This window comes from Ammospiza caudacuta, chromosome 3 (genome assembly GCF_027887145.1).
Source record: "Ammospiza caudacuta isolate bAmmCau1 chromosome 3, bAmmCau1.pri, whole genome shotgun sequence".
Classification (NCBI taxonomy): domain Eukaryota; kingdom Metazoa; phylum Chordata; class Aves; order Passeriformes; family Passerellidae; genus Ammospiza; species Ammospiza caudacuta.
Window position 1 is genome coordinate 4,943,229 of NC_080595.1, and position 22,515 is coordinate 4,965,743.

The 22,515-nt window shown below is 55.2% G+C and overlaps 3 protein-coding genes across 3 annotated transcripts; 2 read left to right on the plus strand and 1 right to left on the minus strand.

Moving 5' to 3' along the window:
* The first annotated feature begins 880 nt into the window (after nt 1-880).
* CD93 (CD93 molecule) lies at nt 881-5,004 on the plus strand. Its single transcript, XM_058801854.1, has 2 exons — nt 881-1,000; nt 1,136-5,004. The coding sequence occupies exon 2, from the start codon at nt 1,313-1,315 to the stop codon at nt 3,068-3,070; it is 1,758 nt and encodes a 585-aa protein (XP_058657837.1). The 5' UTR covers nt 881-1,000; nt 1,136-1,312; the 3' UTR covers nt 3,071-5,004.
* Nucleotides 5,005-8,120: 3,116 nt separating this feature from the next.
* THBD (thrombomodulin) lies at nt 8,121-11,591 on the plus strand. The gene has a single exon (XM_058801409.1). It carries the CDS (start codon nt 8,139-8,141, stop codon nt 9,774-9,776), a length of 1,638 nt encoding a protein of 545 aa, XP_058657392.1. The 5' UTR covers nt 8,121-8,138; the 3' UTR covers nt 9,777-11,591.
* Nucleotides 11,592-12,313: 722 nt separating this feature from the next.
* Nucleotides 12,314-14,466, minus strand: SSTR4 (somatostatin receptor 4). Its single transcript, XM_058802538.1, has 2 exons — nt 14,099-14,466; nt 12,314-13,581 (listed from the first exon to the last, which is right to left on the minus strand). The coding sequence occupies exon 2, from the start codon at nt 13,535-13,537 to the stop codon at nt 12,314-12,316; it is 1,224 nt and encodes a 407-aa protein (XP_058658521.1). The 5' UTR covers nt 13,538-13,581; nt 14,099-14,466.
* Nucleotides 14,467-22,515: the final 8,049 nt, after the last annotated feature.

The window sequence follows — 22,515 nt, forward strand, 5'->3', positions numbered from 1 at the left end:
ATGCAGGGAGGGAACTGGGAGCAACCCAGCATCAAAGTCTGGGACAGCCCATTCCAGTGGGATTGTCCCTGCCCTGCTCATGGATGAGCTTTTCCAGCCCAATCCTCAAATTCCATGAGGAATCCTCATCCATGGGATGCCAGGACAGTGCTGGCTCGGGATGGCACCAGAGCTCGGCCGAGCTTGGCTCCATCCCGGTATTCCCAGGACCTTCCCACGACCCAGCTCCTATTTCAGGGCTCTTCCATCTATTTAAGGAAAGGGGAAAATGTGCTGGAATCTTTGAGCATGCGCGGGAGAGGCCGCGTCAAATATTCCCTCTTTTTTAGAGGCTGCTATCCACAGATCCCACGGCTTTTTAGCCGGGATGTTTTCCTTCCCCTTTTAGCAACACATGCCTGAAAAAATCTCGGCCCCTATTAGGGCTTGGAAAACTCAGCTGCTGCCGGAGGGAATAAATCAAATTCTTGGAGGGGGGAAAAAAAAAAATAAAAAAAAGCAGGAACACCACAAAAATAAAAGCATAAAAGCAGGAACGCAGCGTGTCATACCCAAAACTTCGGGATGGGAGCGAGGAGCTGGCGGGAAAGGTGCTATAAATACGTATTGTACTGTTGGCTTTTTGCAAATATTAGGGTGAATGCTGTGTGTGTAATGTTAAAATAACTTTGTTTTTATTTCTGCTATTAACAAAATTTTAGAGCAGTAGGGGTAGCTGATGTGGGTATGAGTGAATTCTGTTTGGTTGGGATAACATCCAGCAAACGTGCCATGAGGACCCTGCTGCTGATATGCCAACTATCAGCATCTGCCCTTTGATAAAATTACGGACCAGGGCCCGAATTGGAAGCGATAAAGAGGAACCCAAACCACACCCGAGGGACACGCATGCTCTGGAGGAGCGGACCCGAGGAGAGGCCGTGCAAAACAGCTCCCGGGATATGTAAACTGCCTTCCTTATGGATATGCCTCAGGGTCTGTGAAGATGCAAAGGACCGAGGTAATGGAAAGGTGTTTAAGGGGTGTCCCGAAGGTGAGGGGGTGCTCTTGGCTGAGTGCCAGGATGCACCTTGCCATAATCTTTGCTTTTCTTTGTCTCCTGTTGCCCTTTATTAAACTTTGTGAATTTTCACAGGAGAGCCAACGTGTTTCTTACAAAGGGAAGCAGGGAAGCACAACGGGGTGCACGCTACAGGAAGCCGCGGCCTCCGGTGATAAATAGGAAAGCCTGGAGCACAGGATGTGTTTCGGGAGAGCTCGGCGGGACAGCGGGATGTGACTCCGCTGGTCATTTGTCCACTTGTCCGGCGGCATGGCCACGCTCCGGCCGCTCCTGCTGCTGCTGCTGCTGCTGGCCTGGCGCTGCGGAGGGGAGGACGCGGAGGTGCTGTGCGCCGACAGCGCCTGCTACACCCTGCACCGGGATGAGAGCAACTGGAAAAGCGCCCAGGAGCGCTGCCAGGATAACGGAGGCAACCTGGCGCCGGCGGGCAGCGCGGGCGAGGCCGAGCGGCTGCGGGAGCTGCTGGCCACCGCCGGCTGGGCCGGCCCGGCCTGGCTCGGGCTCGCCCTGCCCCGGGGCCACTGCGTGCGGCCGCAGGAGCCGCTGCGAGGCTTCTCCTGGGTGGCCGGAGGGGAGCCGGGCAACTTCTCGCAGTGGGCATCCGAGCCGGCCGTCACCTGCGTGAGCGCCCGCTGTGTGGCCCTGAGGCCGCCCGGCCCTCACGGCCCCGCCGGCTGGGCCGACCGGGCCTGCCGGAGCACGCTGCCGGCTTTCCTCTGCAAGTTCAGCTTCCAGGGAATGTGCGGGCTCCTGCCGCTGGCCGGCCGAGGCACGGTCACCTACGCCACGCCGTTCGGGGTGCGCAGCGCCCGCCTGGCCGCCGCTCCCTTCGGCACGCTGGCCGAGGTGCAGTGCGACAGCGGCCGGGCCGCGGCCTTCGCCGTCTGCAAGGGGCCGCTGGCCGGGGGCGGCTTCGCCTGGCACCCGCCGGGTCCGCTGTGCCCCGTGGACTGCGGGCACCACAACGGGGGCTGCCAGCAGCGCTGCCTGGACGTGCCCGGCGAGCCCCCGCGCTGCGCCTGCCACCCCGGCTACGTGCTGGCCGCCGACATGGCCTCCTGCCTGGCCGAGGATTCCTGCCATCCCAACCCCTGCCAGGGCTCCTGCCGCCCGCGGCCCGGCGGCTTCGAGTGCGGCTGCGAGCCCGGCTACGCCCTGGCGGCCGACGGGCGCGGGTGCTCGGATGTGGATGAGTGCGAGTCCGGGCCGTGCCAGCACCAGTGCCACAACATTCCCGGCGGCTTCCAGTGCCTCTGCCGGCCCGGCTACCGCCCCGCGGGGCCCGCTGGCCAACAGTGCCACGACGTGGACGAGTGTGCCCAGCCCCACGCGTGCCCGCAGCTCTGCATCAACATTCCCGGCTCCTTCCGCTGCACCTGCCGGCCCGGCTTCCAGCGGCAGCCGGGAGGAGATTCCTGCCTGGATGTGGATGAATGCCTGCGGGATCCGTGTCCCGGCGCCTGCCGCAACTTCCCCGGCGGCTACGAGTGCCTGTGCCCGCCTGGCTCCCTCCGGGACGCGGATGGCCACGGCTGCAGCCCCGGAGAGGCGATCCCAAACAGTATCCCAGAGAGCTCCAGCATCCCACAGAGCTCCAGCAGCATCCCACAGAGCTCCACTGTCATCCCACAGAGCTCCAGCAGCATCCCAAAGAGCTCCGGCATCCCAAAGAGCTCGGGCATCCCACAGAGCTCCGGCATCCCACAGAGCTCCGGCATCCCCCGCACCACGCGCATCCCATGGACCACGAGCATCCCGCGTTCTCTGGGAATGCCCACGGCGGGACTGGGGGCCGGCTCGGACGAGCACAGCGCCGACGGGCCGCGGCTGCTGCTCTACTACATCGTGGGCAGCCTGGTGGCCATCCTGCTCCTGCTGGCGTTCGCCCTGGCGCTCGTGGCTTGCCGGAAAAGGGCGGCCAGGAGGGAGAAGCCTCCGGCCAAAAACGCGGCCGATAATTATTGCTGGGTGCCCGAGCAGCCCGAGAGCCGCGGGGAGCGCAGGTAGGAGAGGGTTAAAAATCCCAGTGGAAGGGTGGGAGGGAATGCTTTGTGCCCAAAGTGAGCTCCTCGAGCTGTTCCAGTGGGATTTGCAGCCCTGCTGCTCCAAGGGTTAACGAGAGGGGAGAGGGAATGGGGTGGAATTTGTCTCCTCAGCTCTGCTCCAAAAGGCAAATTCGAAATAGTTGGATCGTTTTCCTAAAGGGAAACTCCTCACTTGGAATCCTCCTGCAGCCCCTTGTGCACTGCTCCCTCTGGATTTGCCTCGTTCTTCTGGAAAAGGGTTTGAAGTTGGGATGGGAAAGGATTTGAAATTGGGATGGAAAAGGGTTTGAAGCTGGGATGGGAAAGGGTTTGAAATTGGGATGGGAAAGGGTTTGAAATTGGGATGGGAAAGGGTTTGAAGTTGGGATGGAGAAGGGTTTGAAATTGGGATGTGCCTCAGCAGAGCTTGAGCAGGCCCCTGCAGGCACAACCAGGGTGGGGTTTAAGGGTTATTTTTGGGGTTTTATTAAAAATCTGTCGCCTGAAACCAGGGAAAACTGCTCATCACGGAGCCAAGGAATGGCATAAAGGTAGGAAAAGCTGTGTTTGGAGTAACCACCTCCTCATTTCCTGAGTATCCTGCCTAAATCCACTTCTAAACCGAGAAAACAATGCTCTCCTTCCCATCAGCCACATGAGAGTCTGGGCTTTTCCTGTTGGATCATTTGTTTTGGGAAGGATCCTTCCCGGCTCCAGGCTGAGCATGTTTTCCCTCTCTCCCTGTGTAAGGAACATGCTGGAATTGGAATATTTGCTGTTTATTCTGTGTAAAACTCGTAACTTCAAAAAAACTCTCTGGGCCAGGTTGCTCCCCAGGTACTTCCCAAAACTCCTTGAGCCTTTTCCAGCGGGAATTCTGCCCAAAATCCTGAGGGGCACACCCAGCAGCACCTCCCTCCCTCCATGGTTTATCCATGCAGTGAAGGGCTGGAAAAGATCAGCCACGGGATTTGAAGGGTCCAGCAGGTTCCTGAAGTTTCTGCTGGAGTTATTTTGTCCCTGGAGCTGAATTGCTCCAGGAATGGGAATAGAACACAAAGGAGTTTGTGGTGGGCAGGGAGCTGCATCCTGTCATTCCCTGTGCTGAGCAAAACCCTTTCCTGCTTTTTTCTTGTCTTGGGGCTCCATTGTGAGCTGCAAACAGGAAAATGGAGCTGATAGGAATGTTTTCCTTGTGCTGCCTGGGTTGGGAGAAAGGGAGGGAATGCAGCAGCAGGATTCTTGGAAATCCTGCTGAAAATTCCCAAATCCCAAGGGAGCAGAGCATGGAAATAGCTGGATCAATGAAGGAAATCCCATGTAATTATGCTGGATTTGTGTCTGTGTGAAGTGACGGCCTTGGGGTTTTTTATGGGATATAAGGCTATAAAAAAGGAAAAGAAAAGGTGAGGGTGGAATCAGAGCTGAGAAAAACCTGAGGTGTGTTGCTTATTCCCCAAAAATCAAAATCCTGATTTCTGTTGCAACCTCTGTGTATTCCATTGGGGAATGATGATGGATCTAGGGAAAGACATGGATTTGTGGCAAGGTTTAGGTTGGATTCTCCCTAATGGAACATTTCCTATTGTAGCATCCTCCCTCCTGGTGCAATTCCACCTGGATCCAACCTCATGTCTCTCATTTTTCCTGACACATCTTGATCCGTGGCCTCCTTAGGGAGTTGCCCAGGGACTGGTGAATCCCACAAAGTTGGAGCAGGATGATTTGGTGCCCTGTCTTCCCCAGGAGATGGGATGTTCATCCTGCTCCTTGGAATGTTTTGTTGCGGATGAGTGTTTCACTTTCTCAGAATTAAACTCTTGGATTTACAGGATAAAGTTATCCCAACACCTCTCTCTGGATGAAATTCCAAGAAAACCTGTATAAAAATGTGTTTGCAGTGGGTTTTAATAAAGATATTGCTAAAAATCCATGGTCTGGTACTCCTAATCTTTGTGCTCCCCACGGTGGGTGGGTGGTGATCCCAAATCCTTTCCTAGGGCTTATTCCATGATCTCAGCCTTTCCCAGGATTGGTGCTCCTGGCCAGGGGCCATTCCCATCATCCCTGCTGATGCCATGGGGTGGGAGCATTGGGATGGGCTGTGTTGGATCCCAAAACCACAAGGTAGGTCCTAAATCCATGAGGAAAGTCCTAAACCCATAAAAAAGGCCCCAAAGCCACAAGAAAACCCTAAATCCATGAACAGGGTCCCAAACCCACAAGCAAGGCCGTAAACTCAGGAGGAAGGGCCCAAGTCCATGAGCAAGATCCTAATCCCATGACCAAGTTCCTAAAACCAAGAGGAAAGTCCACGAGGAAGGACCTCAACGCATGGGCAAGGTCGTAAGACCATGACCGAGTTCCTAAAACTGTGAGCAAGGCCCCAATCCCATGACCATGTTCTCAGTCCCACAACCAAGGTCCTGAGTCCATGGCCAAGGTCCCAATCCCACAACCAAGGTCCTGATTCCATGGCCAAGGTCCCAATCCCACAACCAAGGTCCTGAGTCCATGGCCAAGGTCTCAATCCCACAACCAAGGTCCTGATTCCATGGCCAAGGTCCCAATCCCACAACCAAGGTCCTGAGTCCATGGCCAAGGTCCCGGTTATACAGCCAAGGTTCCAGTCCCATGACCAAGGCCCTAATCCCATGGCCATGGTCCTAATTCCATGGCCAAGGTCCCAGTCCCACAACCAAGGTTCCAATCCCATGACCAAGGCCCTAATCCCGTGACCAACATCCCAAATCCATGAGCAATCCCTTTGATTTCAGCACCTCTCTGCGTGAGGGACTTTTCAGGATCAACTAATAGGATAGACCCCTTTTAGATCCTGTTATCCCATGATATTTCACATTATTTTACATTCCGTTGCTTTCCATTCCTTCGTGGACAACTGCCAGCATTCCAACAGAGCAACCTCATCCCAAAACCCTGCAGAGAAGCCAAAAATTCCCCCCCCTGTTGACACAAACTCCCGGATTCGGGGGTCAGGACAAGCATTCCGAGTGCCCGCTCCGAGCAGAGTGACAGGGACAGCCGGGATGAGTCAGAGCCAAAGGCAAAGGCAGGGAAAACATGATTAATGGGATTGGGGAAGAGGAAAGGCAGCCTGTCAGCAGGCAGGGCAGTGCTGGCACCCTGACTCAGCCTGCAGAGCACTGGGATAAAAGGGAATTATGAAAGCGTGATTAATCCCATTCCTCCCACCCCATCCCGATTATCTTTTGGGGACAAACGTTGTCAGTCGGGCAAGGCCAGCAAAGTGGGATCATTGTTTGGGAAGGCTCTGTTTTTTCCTGAAAAAAAAACCTTGACAAGGAATTTTTTATCTGGGTTTGCAGTTACTGAAAAAAAAAATAACAGCAGGAGCAGAAATTTATTGTTTTGGGGTGTTTTTTTTTTCATCTCCACCGCGTTCTGTTTTCCTTCTTTTCCTGTGGTTTGCCAGGATGTTTTCTCCCTTCTCTTGGTGGTTTTCTCCAGAAAACAGAAGCAGAAGTAAAAGGAGAAATGGAAGAAGAATTGGAAATAGTGAAGTGAAAATTGTGGGAACAACAGGTGTTCCTAAAGCCAGATAAGGTCAGAGTTATCCAGCTCCCAGGAGATTTCTGGGAATGATCCTGCTTGGATAAATTCTTTGTTCCAAGCTCCTCCATGGACACTTTCTCCTTGAGGTTCATCCCTGCTGCTGGAATTAAATTCCATGGACATTTCTTTTCAATATTTGGGGCAGATCCGAAAGGTCCAATGGGATTAAAGAGTTGTTTATATTATTATTATTATTATTATTATTATTATTACTACTACTAGTACTACTACTACTACTACTACTACTACTACTAGTCCCAACTTCCAACTTCCCTTTTCCCCACAGCTTCACGGGATTTACGGGAAGCACCCAAGGTTGTGAGAGGACAAAACAAACCCCAAGGGTTCAAGAAAGGACAAAGAAAGTTCAATAAAGTTCACTAGAATTTAATAAAGAAACCTCCATGCCGTGATCCGAGGAAATTGGGATTTGTTGCTCATCCCAAAGGCCAATTGCAGTGCCCGGGGCTGTTGGAATTCCGTGAAAAAACAGCCTCAAATCCCCTTTTTCTGGAGTGGAGAAGCTTGGGACATTTGGGCTGCATTTTTAGGTTGCTCCTGGCTCTGTTACGGCAGCACAGAGGGATCCCCAAAGGATAAACTGATGGAATGGGATATCCATTCAGAGGTGTCTGTGGGGAGTAGGGGAGATAGGGAGAAAAGTCATAATAATGCTTAATAATAATAATAATAATACCAACTACTGGAACTATATAAATTATATATCATTATAGATGGAAATACATAATTATATGTTAGTTTTTTATTGAAGAAGTTTTCCTTAATCAAACCTAAACCGTTCCCCTTCATCCCATTCATTATTCCCCAGGAGCATATCCCGATTCCACCTGACTCCACCCTCCTGTCAGGGATTCCCGAGAGGGAAAATTTCCCCCTGGAGCCTCCTTTTCCCCAGGCTGAGCCCCTTTCCCAGCTCCCTCCTGGTGCTCCGACCCCTTCCCGGCTCCATTCCCATGTCTGGACGCAGAGATGCGCTGTGCTGGATGCAGAGCTGGACACAGGGTTTGATCTGCGGGATGAAGATCCCAGCGGGGTGAAGATCCCAGCGGGGTGACAATTCCCAGCGGGGTGAAGATCCCAGCGGGGTGACAATTCCCAGCGGCGCTGCTCCCACCCCGAAACCCCGCTGCCGTTTCGCGCTTTTCCCGCGGCTCACCCCGTTTCCCCCGCGTCCCGCGGGACGCCCCGGGCGCTGCCGCCGCTCCCCCCGCGCAGCCGGGCGGGCCCCGCCGGGGCGGAGCCGCCGGGAGGATGCGGGCGGGGGCCCGGGGCGGCGGGGCGGGGGCGGGGGCAGCGCCCGGCCGGGATTCACCGCCGCGCTCCCTGCCGGCCCCGCGGGCGCTTCCTTCCCCCGCCGGGGCCGCTATAAAGGGGGCGGCCGGGCGGAGCGGGCCATGCTCAGCTCGGGGCGCCGCCGGCCGCCCCCTCCGCGGGACATGCGGCCGCTGCTGCCGCTGCCGCTGCTGCTGCTGCTGCTGCTGGGGACGGCGGCGCGGGCACAGCCGCGGAACGTGTACCCCTCGGGCGCGCAGTGCCTGGAGCACGAGTGTTTCGCCGTGTTCTGGGCCTCCCGCTCCTTCTCCGGCGCCAGCGAGGGCTGCCAGCGGGGCGGGGGGCACCTCATGACCGTGCGCTCCACCGTGGCCGAGGAGGTGATCGCGCTGCTGCTCCGGAACCGCGAGGGGCGGCTCTGGCTCGGGCTGTCGCTGTCGCCCTCCTTGCCCTGCACCGACCCCAGCCGGCTGCTCCGCGGCTTCAGCTGGGTCACCGGCGACCACAAAACCGATTACACCAACTGGGCTCCGTCGGGGAAGCGCTGCGGCGAGCGCTGCGTGACCGTGTCCCGGGAGCTGCGCTGGGAGGAGCGGCGCTGCGAGGAGCCGGCCGACGGCTTCCTCTGCCAGTACAGCTACGGAGGCAGCTGTCCCCGCCTGGCCACCCAGCCCGGTGCTCCCGTCACCTACAGCACCCCTTTCGGCGCCCGCGGAGCCGACTTCCTGGCGCTGCCTCCGGGCAGCGTGGCCATCATCGCTGACCTCGGGCTGCGGCTGCGCTGCGACGACGGGGACGGCGCGGAGCCGCGCTGGGGCCGCGACACGCCGGGAGCGTGGACGTGCGAGCTGGGCGGCGGCGGCTGCGCGGGGAGGTGCGCGGAGGAGCGCGGGCGGCCGCGCTGCTCCTGCCCCGAGGGCGCCGTGCTGGCCCCGGACGGGCGCGGGTGCCGCTCGCCGTGCGAGGGAGCGCAGTGCCAGCATCACTGCGTGGTGGCCGAGGGCTCCTTCGTGTGCATGTGCTCCGTCGGGTACCGGCTGGCGGCCGACGGCGTCAGCTGCGAGGACATCGACGACTGCGCCAGCGAGCCCGGGCCGTGCGAGCAGCAGTGCGTGAACACCAAGGGCGGCTTCGAGTGCCGGTGCCACAGAGGCTACAGGATGGAGGACGGGCACTGCCAGCGCCAGCCGCCCTGCTGGGACCTGGCGTGCCAGCAGCGCTGCGAGGAGCGGCCCGACGGCGACCGCTGCGGCTGCCACCCCGGATACGCCGTGGACCCTCAGAATCCCTCCCGCTGCCTCCCGTACTGCAACACCACCGAGTGCCCGGCCCTGTGCGGCGACGACGGCGGGGACTGCGAGTGTCCCCCGGGCTTCCTGCTGGACGAAGACGAAAACCTGTGCATGGACGTGGATGAGTGCGACAGCGGTCACTGCCAGTTCAACTGCACCAACACCCCCGGGAGCTTCCAGTGCCACTGTCCCCACGGCTACTTCCTCCAAGGCATCGACTGCATCCGCATCCTGGACGGGGACGGCGAGGAGACGTCCTCGGGGGATGTGGAGCTGGAGCCGGGCACGCCCGTGCCCAGCCGGCCCCCGCCGCAAGCGGAGCCGCTGCACCCCGGCGTGGTGGTGGGCATCGCCGGCGGGGCCCTGCTGAGCGTCCTGGCCCTGGCGGCGCTGGGATTCCACCTGGCCAGGAAGCGCTGCCGCTCCCACGGCTCCATGGATTACAAGTACAGCGGCCCCCAGGAGAAGGAGCTGGGGCTCCAGCCCGTCCCCTCCGCACAGAAGCCGTAGGGACAGCGGGTAGGACAGACAGACACTGGACACTGGGAGGCCGAACTGGGTGACATTTATCCGCCGCTACCCTCTCCCCCCCCGCCGCCCTGTCGCGCCCCGGCTGGAATTTTTGAGCGATAATTCGGGAAAAGCTGGGATCGCATCACTCCCAGAAATACCCGCTGCTTCCCAGCCGGCTCTTGGAACACCGGCTCAGGAGAGCGGGGACAGCAGAACACCCCGAGGCTGCTCCGCTCCCGCTCCTTGTTCCCACTTCCTCGGCATTCAGCTTTCCTTTTCCCGAGCCGGCGGTCGGGAAAACCGCAAGAAAAAGTCCAGGAGGGATTGCTCCATGTGCAAGTGACTCTAAATCCGTGGGATGGGAGCACGGTGTGACCAAGGCGGGGACTTTGGAAGAACACCTCCACCCAAACCCCCCTCCCCTGGGCTGGATGGTGTTCCCGAGCCGGGAGGCTCCTGCTTTTCTTTGGGATGGGGTTGGTTTGTTTTGAGCTGAGGGAAGGAGGAGCAAAGATGTTGTGGGAAGCACTTGTCACCTTAAGCCACTGGTGACAGCAGGGACCCGGCTCGGTGTCACCAAGGTGGGACTGAAATTCCTGATTCCCATTTCCTCTCCTTAGTTTTTGCAGGATGTGGAGGTTAAACCGGGACACGAAGGCTGCTGGGGTGAATTTTGTAGGAAAGGTTTGCGGTGCTGCAGAGCCACATCCAGGTCCTTCCACGACTTTCCGCTGGTGTTGCCTTAAATTTGATTGCTGGATTTTGGATTTGGACTTGACCCCTCCTACCCACAGGGATTTTCTCTGTTCCCGTGCAGGGCTGACTCTAGCCCAAGGCAAAACATTCCCAGGGGTGGGATTCCAGCGGCCACGGCCTGGGGGGAGAATTCTGAGAACAATCTGGTTTTCCAGCTCCATCCTTCCCTGGGGAGCCAAAGGGGGTCCTGCTCCGGCTGCTGTCCGAGCGGCCGCTGGCAGCTTTATGCCAGTGAAATATTATCCCAGAGAAGTTTTGGAAGCCTGGGATCAGAACAGGGGCGTTCTGTTTCCCCACATTCCCCCTTCCCACCCTATGAACTTCCCAGCAATCAGCATCCCCCCTGGAATGCTAAACCTCCTCTGCACATTCCCAGGAAAATCAAAATGAGGCGTTTGTAGGAATTGTGGTTTTCCTAAAAGGTCGTTATCCTGAAGGCTGCATAACTGAGGGTCCTGTCCCTGGATCCCTGGGGATGGATTAAAGTGCAACCACATGGAGTGAGGGCTGTAAGCCTGTGGATGTGCCAGGTTTATTTTAGGACAGTTTGGCTGCAGTGGGAGGGAGGGAGCTGTTGTGATTATCCATAATTATCCAGAAAGAGATATCAAAATAGGTGTCACTTGGGAAAATAGCCAAGGAAAAGGAAGGGAAAGAAAGGATAAGGTTTGAGAGTGGAAAGACTTTGCTGAGGCATCATCCCATGTGCAGGATGTGCTTCCCATGGATCTTTCCTTGTTATCCAGCTCAAACCCCTGCTCATTCCTGGGTGGATCCCAGGTTTTGCCACCACACCCCCAAAATCTCCTCCTCCTCTCTAATCTCCAATTCCCACTTCGGAGTTTTATCTTATCACAAATTCCTTCCTTACGGTGATGCGTCGGAGTCCTGATATTCCCAGCACACCCTGTTTTATCCTCTCCCCCACCCCGGCCTGCTCCCCCCGGGCCCATTTGTAAATCCTTATTTATTTATTGGAATTTTACCCTGTCTGATGGAATTTTTTCATGGAGATCCTGTGTGGACACCAATAAAGTTTTGCCAGTCTGGTTTACAGGAACTGCTCAGGGCCTGTTCTTTCTCCCCTTCCCAAAAATTCCTCCAGAAATCCAGGAAAACCCAGGAGCATTCAGGGATGAAAATGTTCCCAGCTGGTTACTTCCCCAGTGCGATTAAAATGGAAGGAATGAGCCATGAATAATGGACAACACCAATCCCATTCCATTGACAAAGTTAAACCCCAAATAAGCTGGAAGTGGCTCGCTCCATGGGACCTCCATGTGCTGCTCCTCACCCTGGGGTTCCAAGCTCACCAAAATCTGGTTCTCCTGGTTTTTTGGGTTTTTTGGTGGAAATTTGGTCCTGGGTGTGCTAAAATCCTGGGAATTTTGGGTAGGGAGATGTGTATGATGGGATATCATTCTGCTGCAGATGCAGCAGAGCTGACGGGCTTCGGGATTTTTCCCGCTGTCTCCCTGTCTCTTGGGAAGAAATGGGAATTTATCATTTATCAGTCAGGAGGGCCATGTGCTCCCGATTAACATCTTGGGATCCTCCCCATCCCCGGGGAAGGCTCCTGGATGCCGGAATAATGCCAATCAATCAATGACAATAACCACTCAATCAACGGCAATAACCACTCAATCCATGGAATTTGCTCCATCCCAGGCCAGTCTTATGGCTTTTTATTTCGGAGAGCGGCGCACCCGCCAATCGGACCCGGCATCGCGGGCCCTCTCCATCCAACATCCCCTTTCACCCCGGATTTTTGGGGTCCCCTAGAAGGGGGTGGTTTTGGGGAGCAGGGCCCCGGGCGCGCAGCAGGGCTGGGGGCGCAGGGGGTCCTGCTGGCAGGGCAGCGGGGGGCACACGCAGCCCTTGGCGTCCCCGCGGGGCGCGGCGCAGTAATCCAGCGGCTCCTCCTCGTCCTCGCTGTCCCCGCCGTCGGCGTCGGCGGCGCGGCAGCAGCACAGGCCGGCGTCGCGGCAGCGGCGCAGCACGCCGTGGAAGGAGTTGCGGAAATTCTCGGAGAGCAATCCATAGAGGATGGGGTTGGCGCAGCTGTTGGAGTAGCTGAGCAGCAGCGAGGCGTTGTGCGCGCTGGCGTCCAGGCGGCCGGGCAGCAGCAGCTCCAGCAGCTGCACCACGTAGAAGGGCAGCCAGCACACCACGAACATGGCCACCACGGTGACCACCAGGCGCGTCAGCTTGCCCTCGGAGCGCCGCCGCTGCTGCCAGCCCACGCCCTGCGCCACCACGCGCATCTTGCCGGCCAGCAGCAGGTAGCACAGCGCCATGGCCACCACGGGCAGCACGAAGCCCAGCGCGCTGCTGTACACCACGAAGGCGGCCGCCCACGCCGGGCTGGGCCACAGAAGGTCGCAGGCCACGGCGCGGCCGTCGCGGGTGACGGCCGTGCCGGCGAACACCGGGATGGGCGAGGCCACCAGCAGCGCCAGCAGCCACACGCCGCCGTTGACCAGCTTGGCGACGCGCGGGCGGCGGTAGGAGGCGGCGCGCAGCGGGTGCACCACGGCGATGTAGCGGTCCAGGCTGAGCACGGTGAGGCAGAAGACGCTGCTGAACATGTTGAGGCCGTCCACGCCCAGCACGGTCCGGCAGAGCGCCCGGCCGAAGGGCCAGCGCCGCAGCGCCGCCGCCGTGGCCACGAAGGGCACGCTGAGCATGAAGAGCTCGTCGGCGATGGCCAGGTTAAGCAGGTAGATGTTGGTGGCCGTCTTCATCTTGGCGTAGCGCAGGATGACGAAGATGACGAGCGCGTTGCCCAGCAGCCCCAGCAGGCACACCAGGCCGTAGATGCACTGCAGCACCACCATGCCCGCGATCTCCGCCGCGCTCCCGCCGCGCTCCGGGGGCCCCCTGGCATCTCCCAGCGCCGCCACGGCCGTGCTGCTGTTGGGGGGCGGCTCAGAGCCGGCCCAGCTGGAGATGCTCCAGAGGGGGATCCCGGCTGCCAGGAGCTGCTCGCCGTCCGTGCTCATGGCGGGAGGTGATCCATGGACAGCAGAGCGGTGATGGGGTCAGCCTGCGGGCAGGGCACAGGGGTGAGGGCTGTGGGGCACAGAAATCCCAGTGGCCACATTCCCCTTGGAGTGGGAACCTCCATCCACCACCCCCTGACTCCCTCCATCAACCCTCTCCCTGCCTGGACACCTCCACGTCATTCCTCAGGCCGGAGCATCCTAGTTTTTTGGGATCTCAGAGGCTGTGGGGTGGGGTGGGGTGGGAGTTAACCCTCCATGGCGCTCCTCAAACCAGGTGGGATGGCCTGGGAATCCCAACCTGGTCCAGGAATCCATCCCAACCAGGCCTGGCAACCAACCTCAACCTGGTCCAGGAATCCATCCCAACCAGGTCTGGCAACCAACCTCAACCTGGCCTAGGAATCCATCCCAACCTGGCCTAGGAATCAATCCCGGCTCGGCCTGGGAATCAATTCCAACCCTGCCTGGGAATCAACGCCATCCACCTTAAGGAGCCCCTGCAAATCTCGAGGATTTCATTCACCCTGCCAAGGAGAAAGCCAGCCGAGAATATTTTACCTTTCAGTATTCCAGGGATTGAAGGAGCCCTGCTACTTCCTGCCGGGGGGAAGAAGCCGCTGTGGGAAGATGCTCCGGTGGGATCCGTCGCCAACGGAAAGTCCTACTTGACCTGGATCAGATGACCGGGAAGATCCGGACCTTTTAAAGCGAAAGACAAAGCAGGGATGGACCCGCAGGATCTTCCCCCTCTCCCGCATCCCTATGCCGCAGGCATTGGCTTTCCGTGAAAAAATAAACGCGGCGCAACTTTCTGTTCCAGGATTTCCTCTGGAAAACAGCGCAGCGCCCTCCGCCCTTCTCCCGCCGGGATGCGCTGTCCTGCGGCTCCCGGCCGGAGCATTCCCGCTCCAGCGGCTCCTTCCCGGCGCTGCGGAGGGCGGGATCCGCAGCCCGATCCCCCCCCCCCCCGTATCCCAAATCCCGAATCCCGAATCCCGCATCCCAAATCCCGCACCCCGCCCTCGCATCCCCCCGCGGCTCTGGGGAGAGGCAGGAGATGGAGAAGGAATGGTTGCCTTGGCAACGCATCCCTCATCCCGCATTCCTGCCGCGCATTCCCGCCTTCCCAGCGCCGCAGGGCCCCCGGATCCTTCCCGCTAGAGCCCTTTCCCTGCGGCACCGCATCCCAGCATTCCGCGTTTGGAGAGGTGAGGGCCAGCCCGGCCTGGCCCCACATCCAAACCCACCGGGAATTCCACCCCGTTTCGCAGTCTGTGCTGGAACTGAGGGTGCAAGAAGTAAAAATGGGAGGAAATTCCATCTTTTTTTTTTTTTTTTTTTTTTTTTTTTTTTAATCCCTTGCTGGGTTTGGAGGGTTTTTTTTTGAATGGGAGGGATCCAGGGAATCTTATTCCTGGCAGCAGCTCAGCCCAGGTCATGGAATCATAGAATCATGGAATCACAAAATCGTGGAATCAAAGAGTAATAGCGTCATGGAATAAAGGGATCACTGAAGTTGGGAAAGCCCTCTAAGATCATGGAATCCAATGTTAACCCAGCACTGATCCAGGTCCCCCAGTGCCACATCCACGTCAATTTAAATCCCTCCTGGAATAAGGAGTCCACCACTGCCCTGGGAGAGAAATTTTCCTGATATCCTACCTAAACGTGCCCTGAGGCCATTCCCTTTTATCCCTTTTGTTCCCTGGGAGCAGAGCCCAGTTCCCACCTAATTCCTCTCACAGACTTGTAGGGAATGAAATTCCCCCAGATCCTCCTTTTTTCCAACATTCCCTTCTCCCTCAGCTCCTCCTTATTCCATTTATCCCAACCCTGGCCAGGAAGTGATGAAGCAAACTTGCCTCAGTCATCCCAAAACCTCAGCATTGGAAATTTTTGGGAATTTGGAGCTGTCTGAATGAACCCATCTGGGGCCCTACTGCCAGGATGGGAATAGGGATAAACATCCACATGATACTCCTGGGAATGGGCTTGGAAATCCTGGGAAAGCAGGTGGATTTTCTCCTCGCTGCTTAAATCCATGACCGTGGTTAATGGTGCAGCTGGCACTGATCCCGCTGGGAATATCCAAGATCCAGGGAATGCTGGCACCCCATCTCAGCCCCCAATTCCATGGGGTGTTCCAGTGGGATAAAGGGCAATGGGATCCCACTGTGCTGACACAGAAATTCCCGGGTGCCAGCTCAGGAGCTCCGGGCGTTCCCGTTGCAGCAGGAGACCGGAAAACATGGAATTAAACAATGGAAGCGGCCGCGGATTCTGGGCCCCCTCCACCTCCCGGAGCAACAGGAAACCTTTGAATGCTCCTTTACTGTAAAGGAGGAAACTCCGCCATGGATTTGAGCCACAAGGTGGTCCCAGAATTCCATGGAAAAATCTGGATTGGGAGGAGCAAGAATAAACTTGGCCCCAGGGGGACAATTCCAGGTGATTGGAGCATCACTGTGGGATAAGGATGCTCTGATTAGGAAGTCTCGGGTTTCTTCCCATTTCAGGAACATCCATAAAATCCTGGGATATCTGCGGTAGGAAGGGGCCCACAAAGAGCCCAACTCCTAAAAGTCCTGGGATTCTCCTCAATCCCACCCTCAGGAGTAGCTCCAGATCCCAACTTTGGAGCCTGCTCTGATGCTGAGGGAAAAGTGGAATTTGCTTGGTGCATCCCAAGGAATGCATGGCTTTTGGGATCAGCAGTTCTGGGATTTTAAGATTCGGGGTTTGTAAGGAGCCTCTAAGTCAAGGAATTCCAGGGAAACCATCCTGGGGTTTAGTGGAATGTGTTTTTCCCGACGTCCAAGGGAATTGTTCAGCTCTCCTTATCCTGGAATCCCATTAATTTTCCTCTTTATTCCCATTATTCCTGTCCAGAGATCCCTCTCCTGCTCTCTCACCGGGGCTGGATCCCAAAGACTTGGGAAAAGTGGGAAAAGTGGACAGGAGCCTGTGGTTCTGGGAATTAATGAACCCCTGAACGGGGTGGAATTTTCCTGGACGAATTCCCATTTAAAGGGTCCCGCTCCCCTTTTCCAGGCAAATCCCCTATGGAAACCCTTTTCCATCCCTTGGATCTTCCCTGAGCCTCCAGCAATTCGGAATCCACGAATTCCACACCATCCCAGAATATTTGGAAGGGATCCTAAAAGACACGATGTTCCAGCCCCACTTCCATGGGCTGCTCCCAAATTTCCCCATCTCCTCCCCCGCCTTCCTCCCTCCTTCCCGATTTTCCTGAGGAAAGACCGAAACGTGGAGATTTGCTGCCCTCTCCTGGGAGCCCAAATCCTGGGATTTGGGATGCTTGGAAATGTTCGAGCCTTCTGGATTGTAATTTTGTATGGTTTTGTAATTTTTTAAAGCTGATTAAAATCTCCAAGGTATCCCCACGAATGACAAGAACTGTGGGAACAGGATCCTTCCCAAATCCCACAAAAAACAATTTTGAATCTTTTTTTTCCCTCCTTAACCTCCAATTTTTTTGGGAATTGTGGGAAAACCTGGATTGGGAGCAGGATCTTGGCCAAAATCTGGCCTTGTCTCCCAGGAAAAAACCTTGAAACTTCCCAAGCTTTTTCTCCTCTTAACTCGGAGCTTTCTGCTCCTTCCTGGGGAAAAAAAAAAAATCAGAATTTGTTTTCGGAAGTAAAGGAATTCACAAAAATTCCTGTGGGGTTTATGAATATATTGGAGAAAAATTTTGGGAGAATCTCGGGATGAAGTGGAAAAAAAAAAAGGAAAAAGGATTTATCCACTTTGGGAATTTATAAAGTGAATATCCCCTAAAAATTCGGGAAGCCTGGAATTTTGGTGATGTTTGGATCCTGGATGTCAGTTCTATGGATCCATGGCTGATCCTCAGGGTGTTTCCCTGCTGTTTTCTCCCTGGAAAACCTGGGAAACGTGCAAAGGCCTCGGTTTCCCTTTCCCGGTGGGAGAGGAGGTGGCGTTATCCCGGCGGGAAGTGGAGCCGGAGGTCAGAGGCTGATTCCCGATGCCAGGTGGGAGCTGGGGTGTGTTTATCCAGTCTGGGATCCACACTGCAGCTCCTTATTCCCGGCCTGGCGCTTTTCCCGGGAGCTCCTGGGCTCTGGCAGCCGCTGCCACATTCCAGGCCCCGCTCAATGCTCCTGTGTCTGCTCCTCCAAAAAATTCCCACTGGGATGGGGGCTCGGGATGCAGGGATGGGGGACAAACGTGGTGGTGCCCCAAAGCTTGGGGAGCCCGGGATTGTGGAGAGGAATAAGGAGTGGATCCAGCCCCCATGGGGTGGGGTCGTGACCAAGGAATGCAAGGAAGCTCCAGTGGCTCTTCCCATTCCGTGAATTATCCTTGTCCCTGCTCCAATCTGATCCCAATCTCAACTCCTGAGGAATTTGGGGATGATGAGGCAAGTTCCTCTGGCTCTTTTCCATAAATCTGCTTGAAAAATTCCTCTCAGGTTTGGAGGGATGAGAAATCCTGATTAACATTGAAACAGCACCTGGAATTTGTCTGAATCCTGCTGGATTCAACAGCAATGGATGAGCTTGGATTTCCAACTTGGAAACACCAAAGGAGCGCTGGGAAGCAAATTCCATGGGAATTTGGCTGGATATAAGGTGTGGTTCTCCTTGCTGGGAGCTCTGTGTCCCAAAACTGATGGAAAAGGAAAGAACTGGGAATACAGAATAGAGGGAAAGCAAGGACAGCTCCATATGAAATCCCTGAATATTCCCTGTGTGGTTGTGGTGAATATTTGGGAAGAGCAGGATGGAGCTGGGACAGAGGGATGCATTATCCATTATCCAGGCTGACATCACCTCCCCACTCCCTCATTCCATGATAATTTTGGAGCTCTGGATCCGGAGGCTTTGCTGCTTCCTATGGGCTCCTGGAGGTTTTCCTGGGGAGGCACCAGGAATTTTTATGGAAAGCCGGCTGGGGATGAATGGAGTCCAGAAATAGAAAAGCTGGCGCAGCTCCAGAGGGAGGAAATCAGGGAGCCAGGAAGCTTCCTGTGCTCCCAGAGTTGGGATGGGGACATTGGGATGGGCTTGAACACCTGGAAATGTTGGATACACCCTCACTGTGAACTTGCTCCTCCTTTTAATTCAGGCATTGATTTCGTTTCCCACTCAAATAATGGATTCTGCCCTTTTCCAGCCATTCCCACAGCCTGGATCGCTCTCGAGTGGAGGAGAGGCTTTTCCCAGGAATCCCAGCTGCTCATCCCATGAGGAAACCCCCACTGTACTTCCCAAATTCTGGCACCAAGGCCTCCTCAAACCCATCTGCAAACAGCTGGAAAAAAACACTGGAAAACATGGAAAATAAATTTCTTTTCCTGGCAGCAGCTCCTAATTGTCTCTTTTCACTGTTTTCCCACTTTTCCAGGAGTGATTTTCCCTTAAATCCGGCTTTTCCCGCTCAGATCTGCACCTGCAGGATGAGAAAGAATTCCCTGGTGCAAACATGGCTGGAGCAGCATTTCCAAGGAAATGTTCCGGCGCTCCCAATCCCTTCCCAGAATCCCAGTGTCCCTCAGGAGGCGCCCTCCTGTTGGATATCCCATGGAATTCAGCCCAGGAGTGTTTTCCTCCTGTATCCCTGTGCTCATCCTCTGCCAGAGGCTCAGGAAGGGCGGCAATTCCCAAGGTTTTGATTCCCCAGAATGTGGTTCCTGCAAGCCCCAAACCTGATCCCGGTGGGAAGAGGGAATGTGAGGGATGGATCCCAAACCTGTGGAGTCCTCTGTGAGCTGGTTGATCCCACAGAAAAAACAGGCAAAGGTGGATTTGCTGTTGGTTTTGGGGCTTGGAGCAGCTGGTGGGACAAGGAGAGGGATAAACCCCGAAGGGAAGCTGGGAATATCCTGGAAGGATCCAGAAGTCCCTAAAAAAAGCAGTGAATCCATCTGTTCCTGGTAGGGGTTGTTCCCTGTTCCTGGAGCAGTGGGAAGGGCTGGATTTTCGGGATTGGATGATCCCAGCTCTGCCAAGGGGCCTGACTTTTCCATATATCAATTCCATATTCAGGTCCTTGTATCCCATGGCTGGGGCTGTGATGGGAATTTCTGCCATGGATTCTTATAACAATGCAGGATCTGATGGGGAAGTTTGAAAACGTCTCCCTAAAAAGATATTAAAAAACCCTGGAATTTCAGTGGTTGAATTTGCCCCAATGCAAGGAAGAAAGGAAGGAAAAAGGAAGGAAAAGGGAAGAAATTTCTTGTTTCTTCCTCTTTGCTTTCATCCATGGGATGAATAAATAAAAACCTAGGAGCAGGGAATGGGAAGGATGATGCAAGGAACAGGATTTGGGATGGGAACCGTGATATTGCAGGAAAATGACCCGGCACAGCAGAAATTACAATAATGTCATTCCTGTTTGCTCTGGCTCCCATTTAATCCTCCAGGAACTCTGACATTTCCCAAAGAATTCTGCACCTCGGGAAGTTTGGTCAAACGTTGCACCTTGCCAAAAGCCAGGGGATATTGGATCCTGCAGGAATAAATGGGAAGCAGGATGTGATCCATGGCCTGTGGATGGATGGGAGCCAGATGTGATCCCACATCCATGGTTGGATTGGGATAATGGGAATATGGGATCCCATGGGATAGTTTGAGGTTATCCCATGCCAGCAGCAGTGCTGATCCCAACCCAGCTTTTCCAGGGGTTTGGGCTTTTTTTGGGGTGTTTAACATGTTGGAATTAAAAACTGGGATGTGAAAAGAAGACAAGAGGTTTTCCTCTGAAATTCCAGTGCTTGTGTTGCTCCTTTTCCTCAGGGAATGGTGGGGAAGGGCATCCAGGGTCTGAGCCTCACCTGTGCTGCCCCTTTTCCTTAGGGAATGTGAGCTGGGAAAGGGGAACTGGGGCTGACCCTCCCTTTCCCTCATGGAATATGAGTTGGGAAAGGGATCCATGGGGTTCTGCCTCTTTTCTTCATGGAATACAAGTCAGAGAAGGGATCCATGGGGTGCTGGCCCTTTTCTTCATGGAATATGAGCTGGGAAAGTGATCCATGGGATGTCATGCCTTTTCTTCATGGAATATGAGTTGGGAAGGGGATCCATGTGGTGCTGCCCCTTATCCTTATGTAATGTGAATTGAGAAAGGGATCCATGGGGTGCTGCCCCTTTTTTCTCATGGAATATGAGCTGGGGAAGGGATCCATGGGGTGCTGCCCCTTTTCCTCATGGAATATGAGCTGGGGAAGGGATCCATGGGATGTCATGCATTTTCCTTATGGAATAGGAGTTGGGAAGGGGATCCATGGGATGTCATGCCTTTTCCTCATGGAATATGAGTAGGGAAAGGGATCCATGGGGTTCTGCCTCTTTTCTTCATGGAATACAAGTCAGAGAAGGGATCCATGGGGTGCTGGCCCTTTTCTTCATGGAATATGAGCTGGGAAAGTGATCCATGGGATGTCATGCCTTTTCCTCATGGAATATGAGTTGGGAAGGGGATCCATGGGGTGCTGCCCCTTATCCTTATGTAATGTGAGTTGAGAAAGGGATCCATGGGGTGCTGCCCCTTTTTTCTCATGGAATATGAGCTGGGGAAGGGATCCATGGGGTTCTGCCCCTTTTCCTCATGGAATATGAGCTGGGGAAGGGATCCATGGGATGTCATGCATTTTCCTTATGGAATAGGAGTTGAGAAAGGGATCCATGGGGTTCTGCCTCTTTTCTTCATGGAATACAAGTCGGAGAAGGGATCCATGGGGTGCTGCCCCTTTTCCTCATGGAATATGAGTTGGGAAAGGGATCCATGGCGTGCTGCCCCTTTTCCTCATGGAATATGAGTTGGGAAGGGAATCCAGGGCCAGATCCAAGGCGGAGTTCCGGCAGGATCCATAGAGGGGCTCATTTGCTGGGATAATTGTATGCTTTGCCCTTAAGCGTATTGATTCGGAAAAGTTAATCAGTACCATTTGGAAGCTCTTCCATGAAAAACCAGAAAATCCCATTAAACTGATTAAAACTGAATCCATCTTAAATAACCCCCTGCTCCTTAAAAATGTTGAAACAGGGAATTGTGTTCAAATAAAATTATTTCAGTCAAACACGGCTGCTGGCAGCTCCCGCCTGCAGAGGTGTGCGTGGAATTCTGGGATAATGGGAATGCTGGGAAGGGGACAAATCTCTTTCTCTGGGATAAATCCTTGGGAGGCAAAACTGGGAGCAGTGGGGGAGTGCTGGAAGTGTGGCCACATCTAAGAGAGGCATGGGGCACAACCTTTTATTTTCCATGGATTTTAGGGAAAAATTTCTCATGGAAAAGGTTGGAAAACCCTGGCAGAGCTGCCCAGACATCCCAGTTCCTGAAGGGATTTAAAACTTGGGAATGTGGTTTAGTGGTGAGGGAATGGTTGGATGCTTCCAGCCTTTACTCTGCTGACATTCCGTGATTTTCCTTTAAAAATGATGCTTCACATTCATTTATTCCGAAAACATCAGATTCTGTGGCTGGGGAATATTTCTGGAAATTTTAAACTGAAACCTGGGAAGCTCCTGAAAAATGATCCTCATAGAAGGGCCCAGCTTGAAGATGGAGTTTGGGCTCTGCTCATCCATGACTTGGAATCCCAAAGGATTTGGGATGATGGGTGGAATGCGGGTTTTCCAGCCCTGGAGGCTCCGGCCCACAGGCGGAGCTGCTCTTCCCATGTGGGGGCGCTGCAGGAGGAGGCTGGGACAGAACGGGATGGCAGGGAAACCCTTGGGATGCGCCTCGGGATTTGCCTTGTCCCGGGAGCCGCCCCTGATGATGTCAGCCCCTGGAATGACACAATTCCTTCTGGGAGGAGCCAGGGGATGGGGCTGATCCTGGCAGCATTCCCATCCCTGCCACCCCATGGAATACTCCAAATCTCCCAAACTGGCTCTTCCCAAATAAACAACTGCTCTTGGACGAGGCAGCTCTGGGAGTTTTGTTGAAATTCCAGCATGGAGAATCCAGCAGTGGGAGCT

Excerpts from the sequence above, each read along its gene's own strand:
- CD93 (XM_058801854.1), top strand. The coding sequence starts at position 1,313 with ATGGCCACGCTCCGGCCGCTCCTGCTGCTGCTGCTGCTGCTGGCCTGG.
- THBD (XM_058801409.1), top strand. The coding sequence starts at position 8,139 with ATGCGGCCGCTGCTGCCGCTGCCGCTGCTGCTGCTGCTGCTGCTGGGG.
- SSTR4 (XM_058802538.1), bottom strand. The coding sequence starts at position 13,537 with ATGAGCACGGACGGCGAGCAGCTCCTGGCAGCCGGGATCCCCCTCTGG.